Raw genomic sequence first — 15193 nt, 5'->3', positions numbered from 1 at the left:
TTGGAGCTATCAATATTTTTTACAGACGTCTCTTTTATAATGGTGGTCTATGGGGAAAATGCATTCTGGGTGCCTGTGAGTGGCCACTAAATGGTCAGTTTAAGGTCAACTCCACCTTCTCATTCCAATATGATCACTTCTGGCTCCAGAAATCCAACATGGTGACGGTCAAAAATCCAGACTAGAGGCTGTGGCTACGTCCGTTACTTTTTATTAAGTCTATGGGACCAACCTCCTCATCAGAACATTCACATGCATAAAGGACCAGTAGAAGATAAATAAGGAGTTTTTAAATGTAGATCATGCAAAGATATTCCAGTGGAACCCGAGAATATAAATATTTATCCTTTGTCCTTTAATTTGTCCTTTATCAAGTTAAACTTACTGAAAGCTGTGGAAGACAAGATTCAGAAACTAACACGCTAAGAATAAGTCAAACATTTCGATCAAGCTTAACTAACCAGTAGTTGGTGTTATTTTGCTTATCTGAACACAGCTTCTTGCCTGTTTGTGCTCCGCTCAGGATGGACAGGAAACAGTGTTGTGTGAAGCTGTCGGTGGAGCCGTCCAGAGGACTCGTGGATGAGAAGTTCACCGTCCTGGTCCAGAATGTTTCTCCTGGTTCTCAGCTCACGGTCCACGCTCTGCACCGGTGTGAAGACCAATACACATGGGAGGCGTTCGCTCAGTACATCGCCAACGCCAGCGGGACAGTGAACGGTACACGGTCCAAAATCTGGACTGTCTTTCTGTTTTTTTAAATTATTTTTATCTTCAATTCAGCCTTTTGCAAAAAATGTTTTAGACATTCATCAAAAAACAATTAAATGTCCCTGGTTTTCTGACATTTGGTCATTTTTTAATCTCTTTCTTTATATTTTATAATTGTATTTAAAATGACGTTTAGCTGTAGACTGACATGGTCCAGTGGACAGTCAGTATTGTATCATATACTGGCCATCAATACAAATTACTAAATTAATTCACAACAAAAATGAGAATCTGGAGGAAGATGTTTAATGTTTAAATGTTTATCAATGATTAAAGCAGTACAGAATAAAACTAGTGATTTCAGATTTATATTCATATCTAATAGTTGTTTATACCCCAACAGTTTCAGAGGATCTCAGTCTGGGTGGGACATATTCTGGAGTTGAACCGATGGGTCTGCTGTGGAGCCTCGGACCGGTTCCAGGCAGCAAACCTGGACTCAGGTAGGCCAACCAGATCAGAGCTGTTCAGATGATCCCAATAAATACAGAATCAACTATCAGTATCAGAGCTGAGTCTTTCCCGTCATCCCTCAGGATGAGGAAGGTGAACGTCCAGACTCCCATGGAGATCAGGATCTCGGTGTACCAGGGTCACCAAACTGAAGGCTTCACAGCTCAGGTGCCGCTGGCCGGTGTGTTGGTGGAGCGCTGGTACATGGCGCCCGGCGTTCAGAGGGTCCCGATCACAGAGGGTGGACTCACTGCGACCCTCTTCCTGCCCTCAGGTAGGACCAGAGTCTGGAGGAAGGTTTCAGGTCTGACGGTCTGAGAAACAGACCAGTGACATCAGAGTGAGTTCAGCGCTGCAGCAGGAGTGAAATGAGACGTTAGGAGGTGCTAGCAGGAGGTGCTGGCGGGAGGTGCTAGCAGGAGGTGCTGGCAGGAGGTGCTGGCAGGAGGTGCTAGCAGGAGGTGTAGTCTGGAAATGTGGTTGTGACACTTTTATCATCAAGTTTGTTCATGATGTATTTCTGTAATTCTGCTTTGTGGCTCATTTCTGTGCACACATCTATCATTCCTCTGTTGCTCCTCCTGAACTCTCTTCCACTTTTTTCCCTGTTGAAGGTTTTTTTAGGGAGTTGTTCCTTACTTGAATGGAGGGTCTAAGGACAGAGGATGTTGTTTTGCAAATCTATTACTTTTGATGTTTGGCCGTGCAAATAAAAATTGACGATAGATGACTATCTATCTGACTGGTTGTGTAGGAGTGAAACATGAAAGCAGGAAACATTAAATGTATCCCACAGTTGAAGAAACCTTCATCGTCATATCTTTGGTGTTTTGACTTGTCTGAAGGACCTGGACCTTTCCCCGGCCTCCTGGACCTGTGGGGGGGTGAAGGGAAGTTGGTGGAGTACCGTGCAGCGCTGCTGGCCTCCCATGGCTTTGCCTCCCTGGCCCTCGACTACCTGACAACTAAAATCACCTTGGAAACTGGAAAGATGGTGGACAACACGTACTTTGAGGTAAACCTGACGAATGACATTTTCTAAAATATGAAACATTAAATCAATGTTCCATCCACAAAGTTCCACAAAGGGATTAGGTAAGGCAAGGATTTCGTTAAAAAAAAACCTCAAAACCAAGCTGACAGACAAACAGCTCTGTCATATTATTGCCTTATAAAGTAGTTGTGTCTAACATGTCAGCAGACATAGAGAAACATGGTCTTCATCCCACTGGAGTTGTGTTTTGCTCCACATGATTATGAATGTGGGTCGAATGTTTACTTAAAAGAGTCCTTCAGTTTTCATTTTATTTGCTTCCCTGATCCTTTGAGGTGTATGAAGCTTTAACACTGAAACGTTGCAACAGTGACTGATCCATAGTTTGTATTTTAAAGCAGCAGTCAGGTTTCCATATGAACAGTAAAGAAGTTTCCCTCTCTGTAATCATTCTTCTTGATCATACTGACTATTAAAACCTTCTAATGTGCTTCCAGTGTTCAGTGATGGAGGACTGTATCACAGTGTTTCCACACAGTCATTTAAAGTAGATGATCAGCTTCTATTGAGCTTCATCAGTGTGAGTTAGTCATATCAAGTGATATCTGACACATTTACAGTCTTTTTAGCATCAGATTCCCTCTTAGTGTTTCCCTGTTGAGCTGTGGTGGAAGTATAGCAACAAAAATAGGGACTTTGGCACTATGGAAATGTGTGGACAATAAAACTGTTTTGTGAAAATGCAGAAACATGTCCGGTGCTTTATCCTCTACAGTAGTGCGGGCAAGTTTGGTTGGTATGTTAATAGAAATATTTATTATCAGAACTTGTTTTCTTGCTGCAGACGGCCTTCAGAGTCCTGCAGCAGCATCCTCTGGTACTCGGCAGCAGGATCGGCATGATGGGCCTTTCCCTTGGTGCCAGTTTCACACTCAAAATGGCCATTTACTCCAAGGTTGTAAAGGTAAACTTCATTTTCATGTAGCTCCACTAGTTTGAAGATCCTCTCCTAGACAATTGCACTGCTGTAAAGAGCAGTATGGAGTGGTAAGCCCTGGTGCCCAAGCCCAAGATGACGTCTTGTTTTGTCCACAAAGATATTCAGTCTAACTTTAACTTTACTTTACTAATTTTACTGACAAAAGAAACCCTTAAAATATTCAGATACAAGAAGCTGGAATCAGAGAATTTCAATCTTCTTTCTTTCTTTAAAAATGACTCAAATGTGTGTGTGTGTGTGTGTGTGTGTGTGTGTGTGTGTGTGTGTGTGTGTGTGTGTGTGTGTGTGTGTGTGTGTGTGTGTGTGTGTGTGTGTGTGTGTTCTATGTGGTGTCCCAGCTTAGGTGTGTGGTGTGTATTAATGGTAGTCATGTGCAGCCAGTCAATGGATCTGTGGATGAAATGCTGGAATTCTGTACAAGGTAAGTCTTCTTCATCAGTCATGTTCAACAAATCAACAACTATAAGTCAGATTGTCGTTAAATGTCCTAATCTCATTCCTGCTCCCCAGAGAATGAACTTTAGATTTTTAGAAGAGTACTCATATAGAAGTCTTCCAGGTTCATTGCATCAAAAGTCCATTATGTAAGGGTTAATGCCCCATGAGGTATCCATTATCAAGATTTAATGGATGACTTGGAGCATCTGAAGGAGATAAAAAGTTGAACCTTGTGACCGGACACAACGGATCCTCGGGCCTGGCAAACATAAAACCTCTAAGGTTTTCCTTCTCTGGGTCATTCGGGTCGTTATGATGGTGGAGAGAATCACTCTGGCTTATTTCTATGTCTTTAAACCAATCACAGTCATCTTGGGAGGCGCTAAGCCCAGGATGCTGCGACGGCACCCTTGCAAACAGTGCCGGGGGGGAACTTTTATTTTGGTGGAACGTGTGTGTGGGTATAATGGCAAAATCTCTGCACAAGGAACAAAGCGTGGAGATCGGTCTGACTATGCGAGACTAGCTTGGAGGTTGTTGTTGTTTACCGACAGGGACTTTAGAAAACAGTAACACACAGATAGAGGAAGAGCAGGAATATTCTGACTGGAATAGTTAGTCAATGACAGGCTCACACCTGCAGTCCATATCTGGTAAGTCAAACAAAGTCGGAATTGAGTCGTTTTTTTTCAGTGTCTTTTTTTGATTTGTTTCTGTCCAATCAGAAACGCAGAGAAGACTCGCTTCAACGAGGAGAACCAGGTGATCTGGAGAGATCTGCTGCTTCCCATCCCCACCGACCCTGCACTCAAAGTGGACGTGAGTTCAATCAGCCACAACTTGTCTCTTTCATTCTCGTAATTTTTCTATTTTAGGTCTCACAAGGAAGCGTCCTTTGTTTTTTTTATGGTAGTTTTGCTTTTATGTGATAATGCAACACATCACAGCATATCCAAAATACTTTTTTTGAGGGGGTAGGTTTAATTCTGGTATATTTGGATCATTATGCATTTTTTTTCTTACTAATGTCTCTGAGCAGGTGGGGCGACTCCAGTGTCCTGTGATGTTGGTCGTAGCGGAGGACGATCAGAACTGGCCGGCGAACGAGTCTGCACAGGATGTGAGTTTACTTTCATTACAAACTGATTTCCTGATAGGGAACAGATTCTAGTTCTTGAGTTAAATCTTTTGTCATATTTGTGGGAGCTGTCCTGCTTTTGCTTGTCACACTCAGGATGTTTTTTTCCTGATTAAGACCAGTTTGGATGTTATTTAAAATCTCACAGTAACAGAAACAGTTTGTTCTATAAAGATTCAGTTTGGGGAAAGAAGCAACAACATTCAAAAAACATTGATTTAGAAATTATATCCAAGCCATGTCACAGATATGAGATAATGTTTCCTGTTTTCCAGATGAAGGAGATGATGGAGCGGGCGGGGAACAGCCACCTGCTGACCATCCTGTCGTACCCGAACGCCGGTCACCTGATCGAACCTCCATACACGCCGCACTTCAGAGCCACCGTCTTCAAGACAGTCAACCAACGTCAGAAAGGTAGGCTGAGCTGTGGACTGTGTTACAGACACTCTGAATGATTGGAGGTTAAATGTGTTTCATTTTCCTGTCGTCTTTGCAGTGATGGCTCTGTGGGGCGGAGACACGGTGCCACATTCCCGCGCTCAGGAAGACGCCTGGAGGAAGACGCTGGCCTTCCTGCGAGAGAATCTGTACGGCAGCACAAAGACTGCTGCAGCCTCAGTTTCAGTTTAACGATGACTTATGATTATAGATTTGTAAAGTTATTTCACACCCCCGTACTTCCGAAAAGTAAAAATCTCATTAACTTTCAATATTACATTAAACACAATTGGAGCTCTTCTACAGCTCGGATCAACATGAAACTCTCCCGCCTGAATCACCAGACTGAAAGATGATCAGCTATATTACAAAATATCTTTATCTCTTTAATAAGAAGTTGAAGATATAAGCCTGTGTACCTGAGTAGTTAACTACAACTCCCAATATGAATTTCTACAAGAAACATCCAATCACACAGCTTAGAATTTGCTCATGTGCACCAGTAATGCTAAATTATATACGTATAATGTTCCAATTATTAAGTGCCTGAAAACCAAAGACCTGCATGACCTGCAGTGTAATTAAACCCAAATTGAATAGATAAGTAAATCCTCAGATAGGATTGGGAAACACTTCTGGAACTCCTCTGTAGCAAACTAACATTTGCAAATTAACATTAATGTCAATATTAGTGCTACTAAAGTTGTCAGACGATGAATTAAGCCACAGGCTTGTGCAAACATTAAAAAGTAACAAACATTATGTGGTTTTAAGTTCAGCCTGCATCACTCATACAGTATCATGACAGCAGAGCAGCTTGTTTTGTGCAGAACATTCAAAAAAATGATGAGATTTAATATTGTTGCAAAAGTGCTGAGACAATTTTTCTATTAAGATGCCTTTAGTAAAGATTTACTATTTTTATTTTATTTATTCCACTTTCTTTTCCTCAATTACCTCACTGCCTTTCTTCTCCTTTCCTTCTCACTAATTGGCTGATTGGTTCCCCCTCTGCCACCCTAATAATCCTGACTGAGTTCACCTGGTGCCTGTTTCAGGAAGCAGGTTTAACAAACTCTGAGTAGGTTGACTAACTAAGTTTTCACTAAACCTGCATTCTGGAACAGGCACCTGGTCCACTCGAGTCTTATTTAAAGACAGCACTCCCTCTCATCCGTTCACCTTCACACAAGGCTGCAGACCTGACTTTGAGACCCTCATAATACTGCAGTACTTTTACTGTAATACTGCATACTACATCACTCATAATACTGCAGTACTTTTACTGCAGTAAAGGATCTGAGTACTTCTTCCGCTGCTGCCTGGCTTCAGTTCTGTACAAATCATATCTTTATTCACACATATAATTAAAAATGAATCTAAAAAGTTGAAGATGAAAATGTTGTATTTGATCATAAATTGCTTTGTTTTCATCAGCATAATAAAACATTACAGCTTTGGTTACCTGCAGGAATCAATACTGAGCTCACATGTTCAAACACAACAGCAACAGTTATGAATCAAACTGTGACACATTGTCATAGTTTTCACACAGAAATGATTCAGTGACTACAGCCTTCAAATGTCCTGAAAACTTTTCTCAATGAAACATAAACAAGCAACAAAACATCTTAAATCAACCAAAAAACAAGACGTGCTGTCAGAAATAAAGCTTACTGAAAACTTCCCTGCTGCATTTATGACTCGCTCCTGTAGAATACACTTTAGTATGTTTTATAGAGAGCTACACATCTGACTGTATTTACACAATATACATATTTCTACACTATCAACCATTAAATCTATATATACACAATCATGTGTAGTTTTTATGTGTGTGTTGGGGTGTAAAAGTTGTTATGTTGGTAAAGTTCAACATGTGGACTCAGTGTTGAACCAATCAGAAACAAGTGTAACATAACTACTTATTAAATTGGTGATTTCAATGTATAACTGCTGGAAAAGATGTGAGGGTAAACACCAAAATATGAAGAGAGTCATTATAAAACTGGAATTATCCTTTAAACTTATCAAAGCAAAGGTGTTGTAGTAAATACATGTATCTTTCTATACAAATCATGAAAATCCAAAAATCACGGATCAAATAAAACCATTACTGCAGCATCAGAGCTTCTGGCAGTCGGAGCAGAAACGTCCACATTGATCCACTTCTGGGGAAACCCTTCATCTGCCGTCGGGGCTTCCAGGTTTTACCGTTGATGGCGTACTCCAGAGTCACGCTCCTGTTGAGCGTGAGCACAGAGTCGCCTCTCACCAAGGCCGTGAACAGCGAACCTTTGCTGTTGGCAAAGTGTCCCGGCAGTGATGTCCACTGGCCTGTGCTCAGATTATAACAGTCCATCAGGCATCTCAGGAAGTCGTCCGACGGCCCGTTTCTCATGACGTACAGGTTGTCCCTGTGGCCGACCATGCAGTGGCCATAGCTCTGCGGTCTGATCAGCCTGGTAACGAGCCGCCACTCATCTGCAGCTGAGATGTACTCGTAGATCTCTGTGGTCTCCATCGGCCTCCACAAACACACAAATATCCTGCTCATGGTTTTGGTGCACGCTGCTCCCGCCGCCGGCCGAGGCAGGTGAGCAGCAAACGCCCACCTCCCGGTCTTGACGTCGTATATTTCCACAGATGACATCATCGTCCGCTCGAACTCTCCTCCGATGGCATAAAGACGACCGTCCACACCTACGAGGCTGAGATCGTAGCGCAGCTGTGCCGGACTGGTGATCTTGCTCCAGCTGTTGTCTTCAACGCTGTAGCAGAAACAAGAGTCCACGACTTGTTTATGAACTCCGTGAATGCCGCCAATGATGTAAAGTTTATTGTCTAAAACAGTCACTCCAGCCATGGAGGTGCTGGCCTCCAGTGGGAGATCTGTCAGTATTTTCCAGTTATTCACAGTTTCATCCAGGTAGCAGACCGTCCTGGAGGCAGCGTGGACAGTTTCACCTGTGTCACAGGTCACATGGGCCCCCACTGCCACGAAAACACTCGGGGTCAAAGACTCCACATATGAGACCAGCTCTGACGGTAAGGTTTGCCTCACCTCCACCTCCAGGTCAGCGTACATGTTTCGGATGAAGAGTGCAGCAGCGTGGTAAAGCTCCATGAGGCCAAAGGTTGCAGCGGTGTGAAACATCAGCAAACAGTTGTCGGAGTCAATGAGGTCAATGAGATGCTTTGTGAGCAGCGCCACCTGCAGGAAAGCAGCACTTTCAATGGCTTCAACGATGTCGTCTCCATCCAGGAACGGCATCTCGCCTCGTAAAACCGCCAACGCGATGAGGAAACCTCGAGCACGCAGACACTTGAGGTGGATTTCTTCCTGTCGACATTCCCTCATTCCAGAGCGGTACAAGGCTCGGAAATAGTCGCAGCTCTGAATGAGTAATGTCTTCTCCTCAGAGAAGTGCGTGTCTCCGACCACAACAGTTAATTTATCTGAGGCGACACCGAGCCCTCCACCGTCTGCACCGTCACAGCTGCTGCTGTCCTCTGACTCACTGCTGTGCACAGACATTACTATTCTCTGACTGGGACACGGAAGAAAAAATCCTCAATGAAAATGACATGAGAGGTTGATGTGTTTCCAAAAGTCCTGAAGAGAAGCAACTCAGGTCGAAGCTGCTTCAGTGAGGCTCGCTTTTTTCACAGCTATCAAAATAGAAGCAGCTAAACATAGAAGAGAACAGATGACAGGAGTCACATTCATGTTGGAGACAAGGCAACACACAGTCATTGATATCTGCTGCTGTAAAGTTAAAGGATCACTCCACCCAAAACACAAAAAACTAAGGGCTCATAGACCTCCACCACAATGAAAAGGAGATAAAAGGAATTGTGTTTGTGCAGCTCAGTGAAAAAAATCACAAACTTTACTCTGAACAGTGGAACAATTTGTTTTGGAAGATGACATAAATGGTCCATATTGTTCTCTGTGGGAACTTGGACATTTAGCAACCTACAAACAACACATGCTGATGACTGCAGTTTTTATACAGTTTATTCAATCTGAACATAAAAAACGAGTGAAAACACGGGAAATTTAGAAGAAAATAAAATGTTTTTTTATATTTGTATGAGGTGAAAAAGTTTGTGTATCAATAAAAGCAGATTGCAGACAGGAAGCATGTGACTTAGACGAGAGACCAAACATGGCGGCAGATGTTTTTCACTGTCAGGTCTCTTCTTCGTCTCTGAGCAGCGTTCAGTTCGTGTTTTTATAACTGACACACAGCAGCATAGATTTCAGCTGTTTGGAAACACATCAAGTCATTTTAATCATTTTATTATATTTGTTTACTGAACTTTTTGTTGAAATTTGTTCCACATTTGGATGGAAACCTGACTAATGAAACAAACTACTGTGAATTTTCTGAATAATTGTTAAGACAGATTTTTATTCCATGTTTTATCATTCTGCTGACTCTTTGATTTTTAACCCGCTGATTGTGGATGTGAGCTCAGATCAGTCTGAAGATGTTTGTGCCTTTAAATCTGACTTGCAGTCACTTACAGTGAGGGAGGAGGGGCTGACCTACATTTGGGCTCAGTGGGGCAGAAATAATACAGCAGGTCATGTGATGCTCCTCCACTCTGCACACTTACAGGTACAACGAAGAGAAGAGAGGAAAGAAGTAACTTCAATCCATTATATCTGATTTCATGGCACATTTGGTTCACTGGATTTTATTATAGTATAATTTGGAGGTACTCTTTACTGTAGTACAGTTTTACTGTAGTACAGTTTTAGGTACTTGTACTTTACTGCAGTACAGTTTGAGGTACTTGTACTTTACTGTAGTACAGTTAGATGTACTTGTACTTTACTGCAGTACAGTTTGAGGTACTTGTACTTTACTGTAGTACAGTTTGAGGTACTTGTACTTTACTGTAGTACAGTTTTAGGTACTTGTACTTTACTGTAGTACAGTTTGAGGTACTTGTACTTTACTGTAGTATTTCCATGTGATGCTACTTTCTACATCTCAGAGGGAAATATTGTACTTTCTACTCCACTACATTTATTTGACAGCTTTAGTTACTTTTCAGATGAAGACCACCACCTCTGTCAGAGGCTGAGGAGCTGAGTGAGTGTATATATATATATGGCTGGAGAATGTTAAGAAATGTTTGAGTGTTAAGAAAAGTGATACCGTTCTAACAGATATTCATCTCGGAATGAAAGCACATCCAACTGAGCCCTGAAAATCATCTCCCAACGTAAGGCATTGCAAATTCTGCTTCGATATCTATCGGATTGAGGATAAACAGACAACCCATGTGTGGCAGCTTGCTTCAGGTAGGAGGAGACAGGTAGAAACTCAGGGCTTTAAAGAAAACTTGTCAGCCAGCAGGTTATGTTCACAGAGTCAGTTATCATGGTGACTAACTCAGAGTTTCAGTTACCTCTCTTTCTGGAACGGATAACACAGAGTTTCCCTCATTTTAGGATTAACTACTCTGAGTTTCCCCCCAGGTATTACACTGCACCACACTGTCATGTTTCCATCACAGCAGCTGCTAAAAGTTGCTGTTTACATGCTGTGTGTGTCTCTCTCTCTCTCTCTCTCTCTCTCTCTCTCTCTCTCTCTCTCTCTCTGTGTGTGTGTGTGTGTGTGTGTGTGTGTGTGTCTCTGTGTTTGTGTGTGTTTCTCTATCTCTGTGTGTGTGTGTGCGTTTTTCTATCCTGGTGGGGACCACAACCTGACATATCACTGACCCCGTGGGGACCGACTCCTGGAATCACTAGCAAACAGCCTCCTTTATACCTGGTGCAGTTTCTTTTGAAAAAAATAAAAAGGTACCCACAGAGCTGGTTTTCCTGACTTTGTGTGCAACCCAGAGGTCACACATGGTACTGCAGTGTGAGCAAAATTCAGGTTTAAAATGTAAGTGAGTTATTGATATTTCAAGTCAATGAATTTAGCAGTTAAAATGATGTCTCTAGACCCTTTAGAAAGGCTGGAACCCACAGGGCTGCACCCAGTCAGGGGTCCCCACAGGGTAATAAAAACGTGTATGTGTGCGTGTGGCTCTCTGTGTGTGTGTTTCTCCATCTATATATGTGTGTGTGTGTGTTATAAACTGATTCCTCCCAGTGGTCACTAGTGGTATTGCAGCTACATTACATACCCTCTGCAGCTGTAGTGGTGACTGAGTGATGAAGGTGATTTTAATCTCAGTTTGTTGTTCATCAGCTGTTTCTGTTACAGAGTGCCAGCAGCCGTCCGACCGGCCAACCCTGGAGCAGATCCTCCTCCACCCCAGGGTAATGAGCGGTGACATCACTCTCCACGCCATCACAGCAGACTCCTCCTCCTCATCTTCCTCTTCCAGCCAACAGAGCGTCTCATTGGTCGATGGGACTTGATTGACAGCTGTCATCTGGTGACGGAGTCGTGGTCACAGACAATTTTAAAAAATGTTGTTGTTGTTTTCTGGTTTCCGAGTGCCTTGGGTTCAAAAGCTGCTTTGGTTGCCACGGTAACAAGGTGTTTCTGCAGAGGTCCCAAACATTCAGATCAAAGTAGAGCTGCAACCATTTGTTGATTAATTCCAAACATGTGTTTAAAATCTTTGTGAACTTTCTATCTTTGGTTTGATTTGAAGATGTCACGTTGCGCTGGCGGAGATCTGAACTGGAAGAATGAATCATGAAAATAGAAATAATTACTGACACAAAGAATCATTGTTGTTCAAATAAAAATGTTGTTAAATCACAGATGAAGCCAATAAGGTTCTTTATCAACATATGTCATCAGTTCTATTCATTTAGAGACCAAACTAACCATTATTTCTATTGATTAGTTGTTTGCTTCATAAAATGTCAATCAGTGTTTCCCAAAGTCCAACAGTCCTTAAATGTCTCATTTTGTCCACAACACAAAAATATTCACTTTATTGTAACAGCGGACGAAAGTGAGTAGGATCTGACGTCATCTGCTGCGTGTTTGATACCTGAACATTTTCTTCTTTATTGATTGATTATTGATAGGATCCATGTTTTTCTTGTGTCAGTCTGGCTGTAAAACGCACTGTCAATGCAAAATGTTCACTTTTACATTTTCAATAGATTAATTTCTTTATTACATTTTAGTTTTATTGATTAAGTAAAGAGACATTCCTCCTCATCTGGGGCCTCATGTACAAAGACGTGCGTGGATTTCCTACTGAAACATGGCGTACGCTCAAACCCAGAAAACGTCGTACGCACAAAAAAAACAGATGTATGAATCTGTGCGTACGCATGAATCCAAGCACATTTCCTTTGTACATCCCAATCAACGTGGAATTGGGCGCACACCCGACCCCTCCCTGTCCACGCCCCCATTTAAATACGCAAATCATATTTAAATTGCCCTGCACCTGAGATACTCCTCTCTGCACGATCAGAAAATTAAAACAAAAGAATGAGTAAGACGGGAAAAAAGAAGAACTTCACGGAAAGCTAATTGGAGACGCTACTCACTGAAGTGGAGGCGCGCAAAAATGTACTCTTTGGCACGCTGTCCTCCGGCATAAACAATAAACGCAAGAGGAGTGAGTGGGAGAGTGTGTGTGAGGCTGTCAAGGCTGTGGGGTCAGAATAGCACACACACGCTGAATTGAAAAAGAAGTCGTCCGACATCAAGGTGGATGTGAAACTGAGGACGGCTGCCCACCGCCAAAGTGTGGTCAAAACAGGCGGGGGGACAGAGAAGTGGGGCCCACCCCGTTTGAAGAGAGAGTCGCCACAATCGTGGGTGACACTGCTTTCTCAGAGGTGGTGGGAGCACATGTAGGTGACCCTGATTATCCCCAAGGATCACACAGTATTGTTGCAAATGAATGCAGAAGTGCGCAGGGGAAAAGGTGAGGCTGATTAAGACATTTCACACTTTACGCACAGGGTTATTAACATGAGTACTCTGCACACAGAGACAATCAGGGGCTTGTTAAAAAGATCTGAAGCTGTATTTTAACCAGCAAGTCACTAACTGTAACCACTGACTAGTAACGATGCTGTGAAGACGCACAGTGCCAGCTTGTCTGTTCCCAACCATGCTGTTACTCAGAATCGTGCGTTGAACCAGTCCACCTCGCCACAATGTTGGTTAATTGCATTTTCGCATCACATATGATCTGTACATTGATCGAATGAAAATGTTTCCTGTTGACATATACAAATTCATCATGTGATGGCGCTTTTATAGCAATGTGTGTGCAGTCGATAGCTCCGATTACATTAAGAAAACCGGCTCTCGCTGCAAATTGCGTTTTAATGTTGACCTGTCGGCCAGCTCCCTCTGGAATGCCCCGGTTGCTAGGAACCCCAGTGTGGTCAGCACCTGTATGGATACAGGCAGCGTATGGCTCCTCGCTGTGTCGCGCTCCAAGGCCGGTGGCAGCTCTGCGCACAGTTCCAGGAGGATTGCCCTCTGGAACCTATAGCGGCTGATGAGCCAGTTGTCATCATGTGCCATTAAGTTTAAACTCATTTGTCAGATTTTTTGGTGTTTTAAAATATAAAATTCTGGAAGGAAAAACATATTTTTTCACATAAAATGTTCTAATGAAACCTTTTTTGTATATAAAGTGATTTTCTGTGTGATGTTTTCTCTTTTCTGTGTACAGTTCCATCTGTTTCTCCTAAAGTCTTTCAGTCAGTTCATAGCAGCTCAGACAAACATGCAAACATACAATTCAACATATATGAGAATTATTCCAATAATAAATGACTGATGAATAAATATGAATCTATAAATATCACCAAATTACAGAGACAATTCTTTTTGAAACTTTAAAGAAATGAATAATAAAGTATAAGAATAATGGAGCTTTATAATAAAGTGTGACATGAACTCAGATGGCGTCCTGCTGGTCCAGTGGTTCAACAAAAACATCTAACAGATCCACACAAATCCAAAACTAACAACACAGATTCAATCAGATATGAGTCATTTATACACAAAGACAGAAAAAGAACTACAATAAAAATAGATGTTAAACATGAAGCTGAAGCTCCACACAGGATAAAAATGCTGACACTTCATTTATTTCCACATGTTTATTAGAATTAGGTATTTGTTTATTGCTGAGCTGATTGGCTGAGCAGTGTTTACTTACAGACTGATGCAAATGATTTGTTAAATATGGTTATGAGATATAAATGATTCATCTTGACATCATCATTATGCAAATAAAAGCTGGATACCTTTAATATTTACACACTGAGACTCTCTGAAATGTAATGTGGAGCCTTTAAAAGTGATCAATCAAATGTTTCAAATCAATGGTAAACAAACAGGTAAACAGTGAAGTGATGATAGAAATGGAGTTAACTCTCAGTGTGATTCTGAGACACTTGATAAATATGAGCCCAGGTTCACAGTCTGACTTACAACACCTGTTTTTATCTTTATCTGCATCAAACTGCTCATGTACAACACATCTGTAAAGTGCTGACTTCAGCTAAATCCAGAGATAACTGTTCAGTTTGTAGTCACAGTGACAGAGATCACTGCCCCAGTTTCCATCTGATGAGAGAAGAAGAAAGAACAGAGGAGATAAATGAGTGTTTAGTGAGACTCACTTCATCAGCTGTCAGTCAGTGATGCAGCACATCCAGTATAAAGAGCAGCAGGGACTTCAGTCCTGTTCAGACCAGAAGTGGAACAGCTGTGCAGCGTAGCTTGCTTCCTTTCAGCTCTCATGTTAACGTGTTGGAGTGAACACACTGAGCTCCAAGCTCACACACCTGCACACACTTTTACTATCAAGTGTGTTTCCTCTGCAGATTTCACTCAAGTACACAGAGGAAATAAAGTGCTGAGAGTCATGAACACATCATTACTGCAGAAACAGAGACATTCACTCATCAGTTTACTGATGGATTTACTGCTGATACATGTCAACTCTTATCAAAGTTTAAAGCTACAGTGTCTCTGTGGGATTTGAA

At 42.0% G+C, this 15193-nt stretch overlaps 2 protein-coding genes across 2 annotated transcripts; one reads left to right on the top strand and one right to left on the bottom strand.

Moving 5' to 3' along the window:
- Nucleotides 1-516: 516 nt before the first annotated feature.
- On the top strand, nt 517-5427 carry LOC133981819 (peroxisomal succinyl-coenzyme A thioesterase-like). Its single transcript, XM_062420676.1, has 10 exons — nt 517-720; nt 1115-1214; nt 1308-1498; nt 2070-2239; nt 3063-3182; nt 3557-3639; nt 4382-4475; nt 4696-4776; nt 5070-5211; nt 5294-5427. Exons 1-10 carry the CDS (start codon nt 525-527, stop codon nt 5425-5427), a joined length of 1311 nt encoding a protein of 436 aa, XP_062276660.1. The 5' UTR covers nt 517-524.
- A 1921-nt stretch (nt 5428-7348) lies between these two features.
- On the bottom strand, nt 7349-8773 carry kbtbd13b (kelch repeat and BTB domain containing 13b). Its single transcript, XM_062420674.1, has one exon. The coding sequence runs from the start codon at nt 8771-8773 to the stop codon at nt 7349-7351; it is 1425 nt and encodes a 474-aa protein (XP_062276658.1).
- Nucleotides 8774-15193: the final 6420 nt, after the last annotated feature.

Source organism: Scomber scombrus, chromosome 6 (assembly GCF_963691925.1).
Source record: "Scomber scombrus chromosome 6, fScoSco1.1, whole genome shotgun sequence".
NCBI lineage: Eukaryota > Metazoa > Chordata > Actinopteri > Scombriformes > Scombridae > Scomber > Scomber scombrus.
This window is presented reverse-complemented; position numbering and strand designations above follow the sequence as displayed.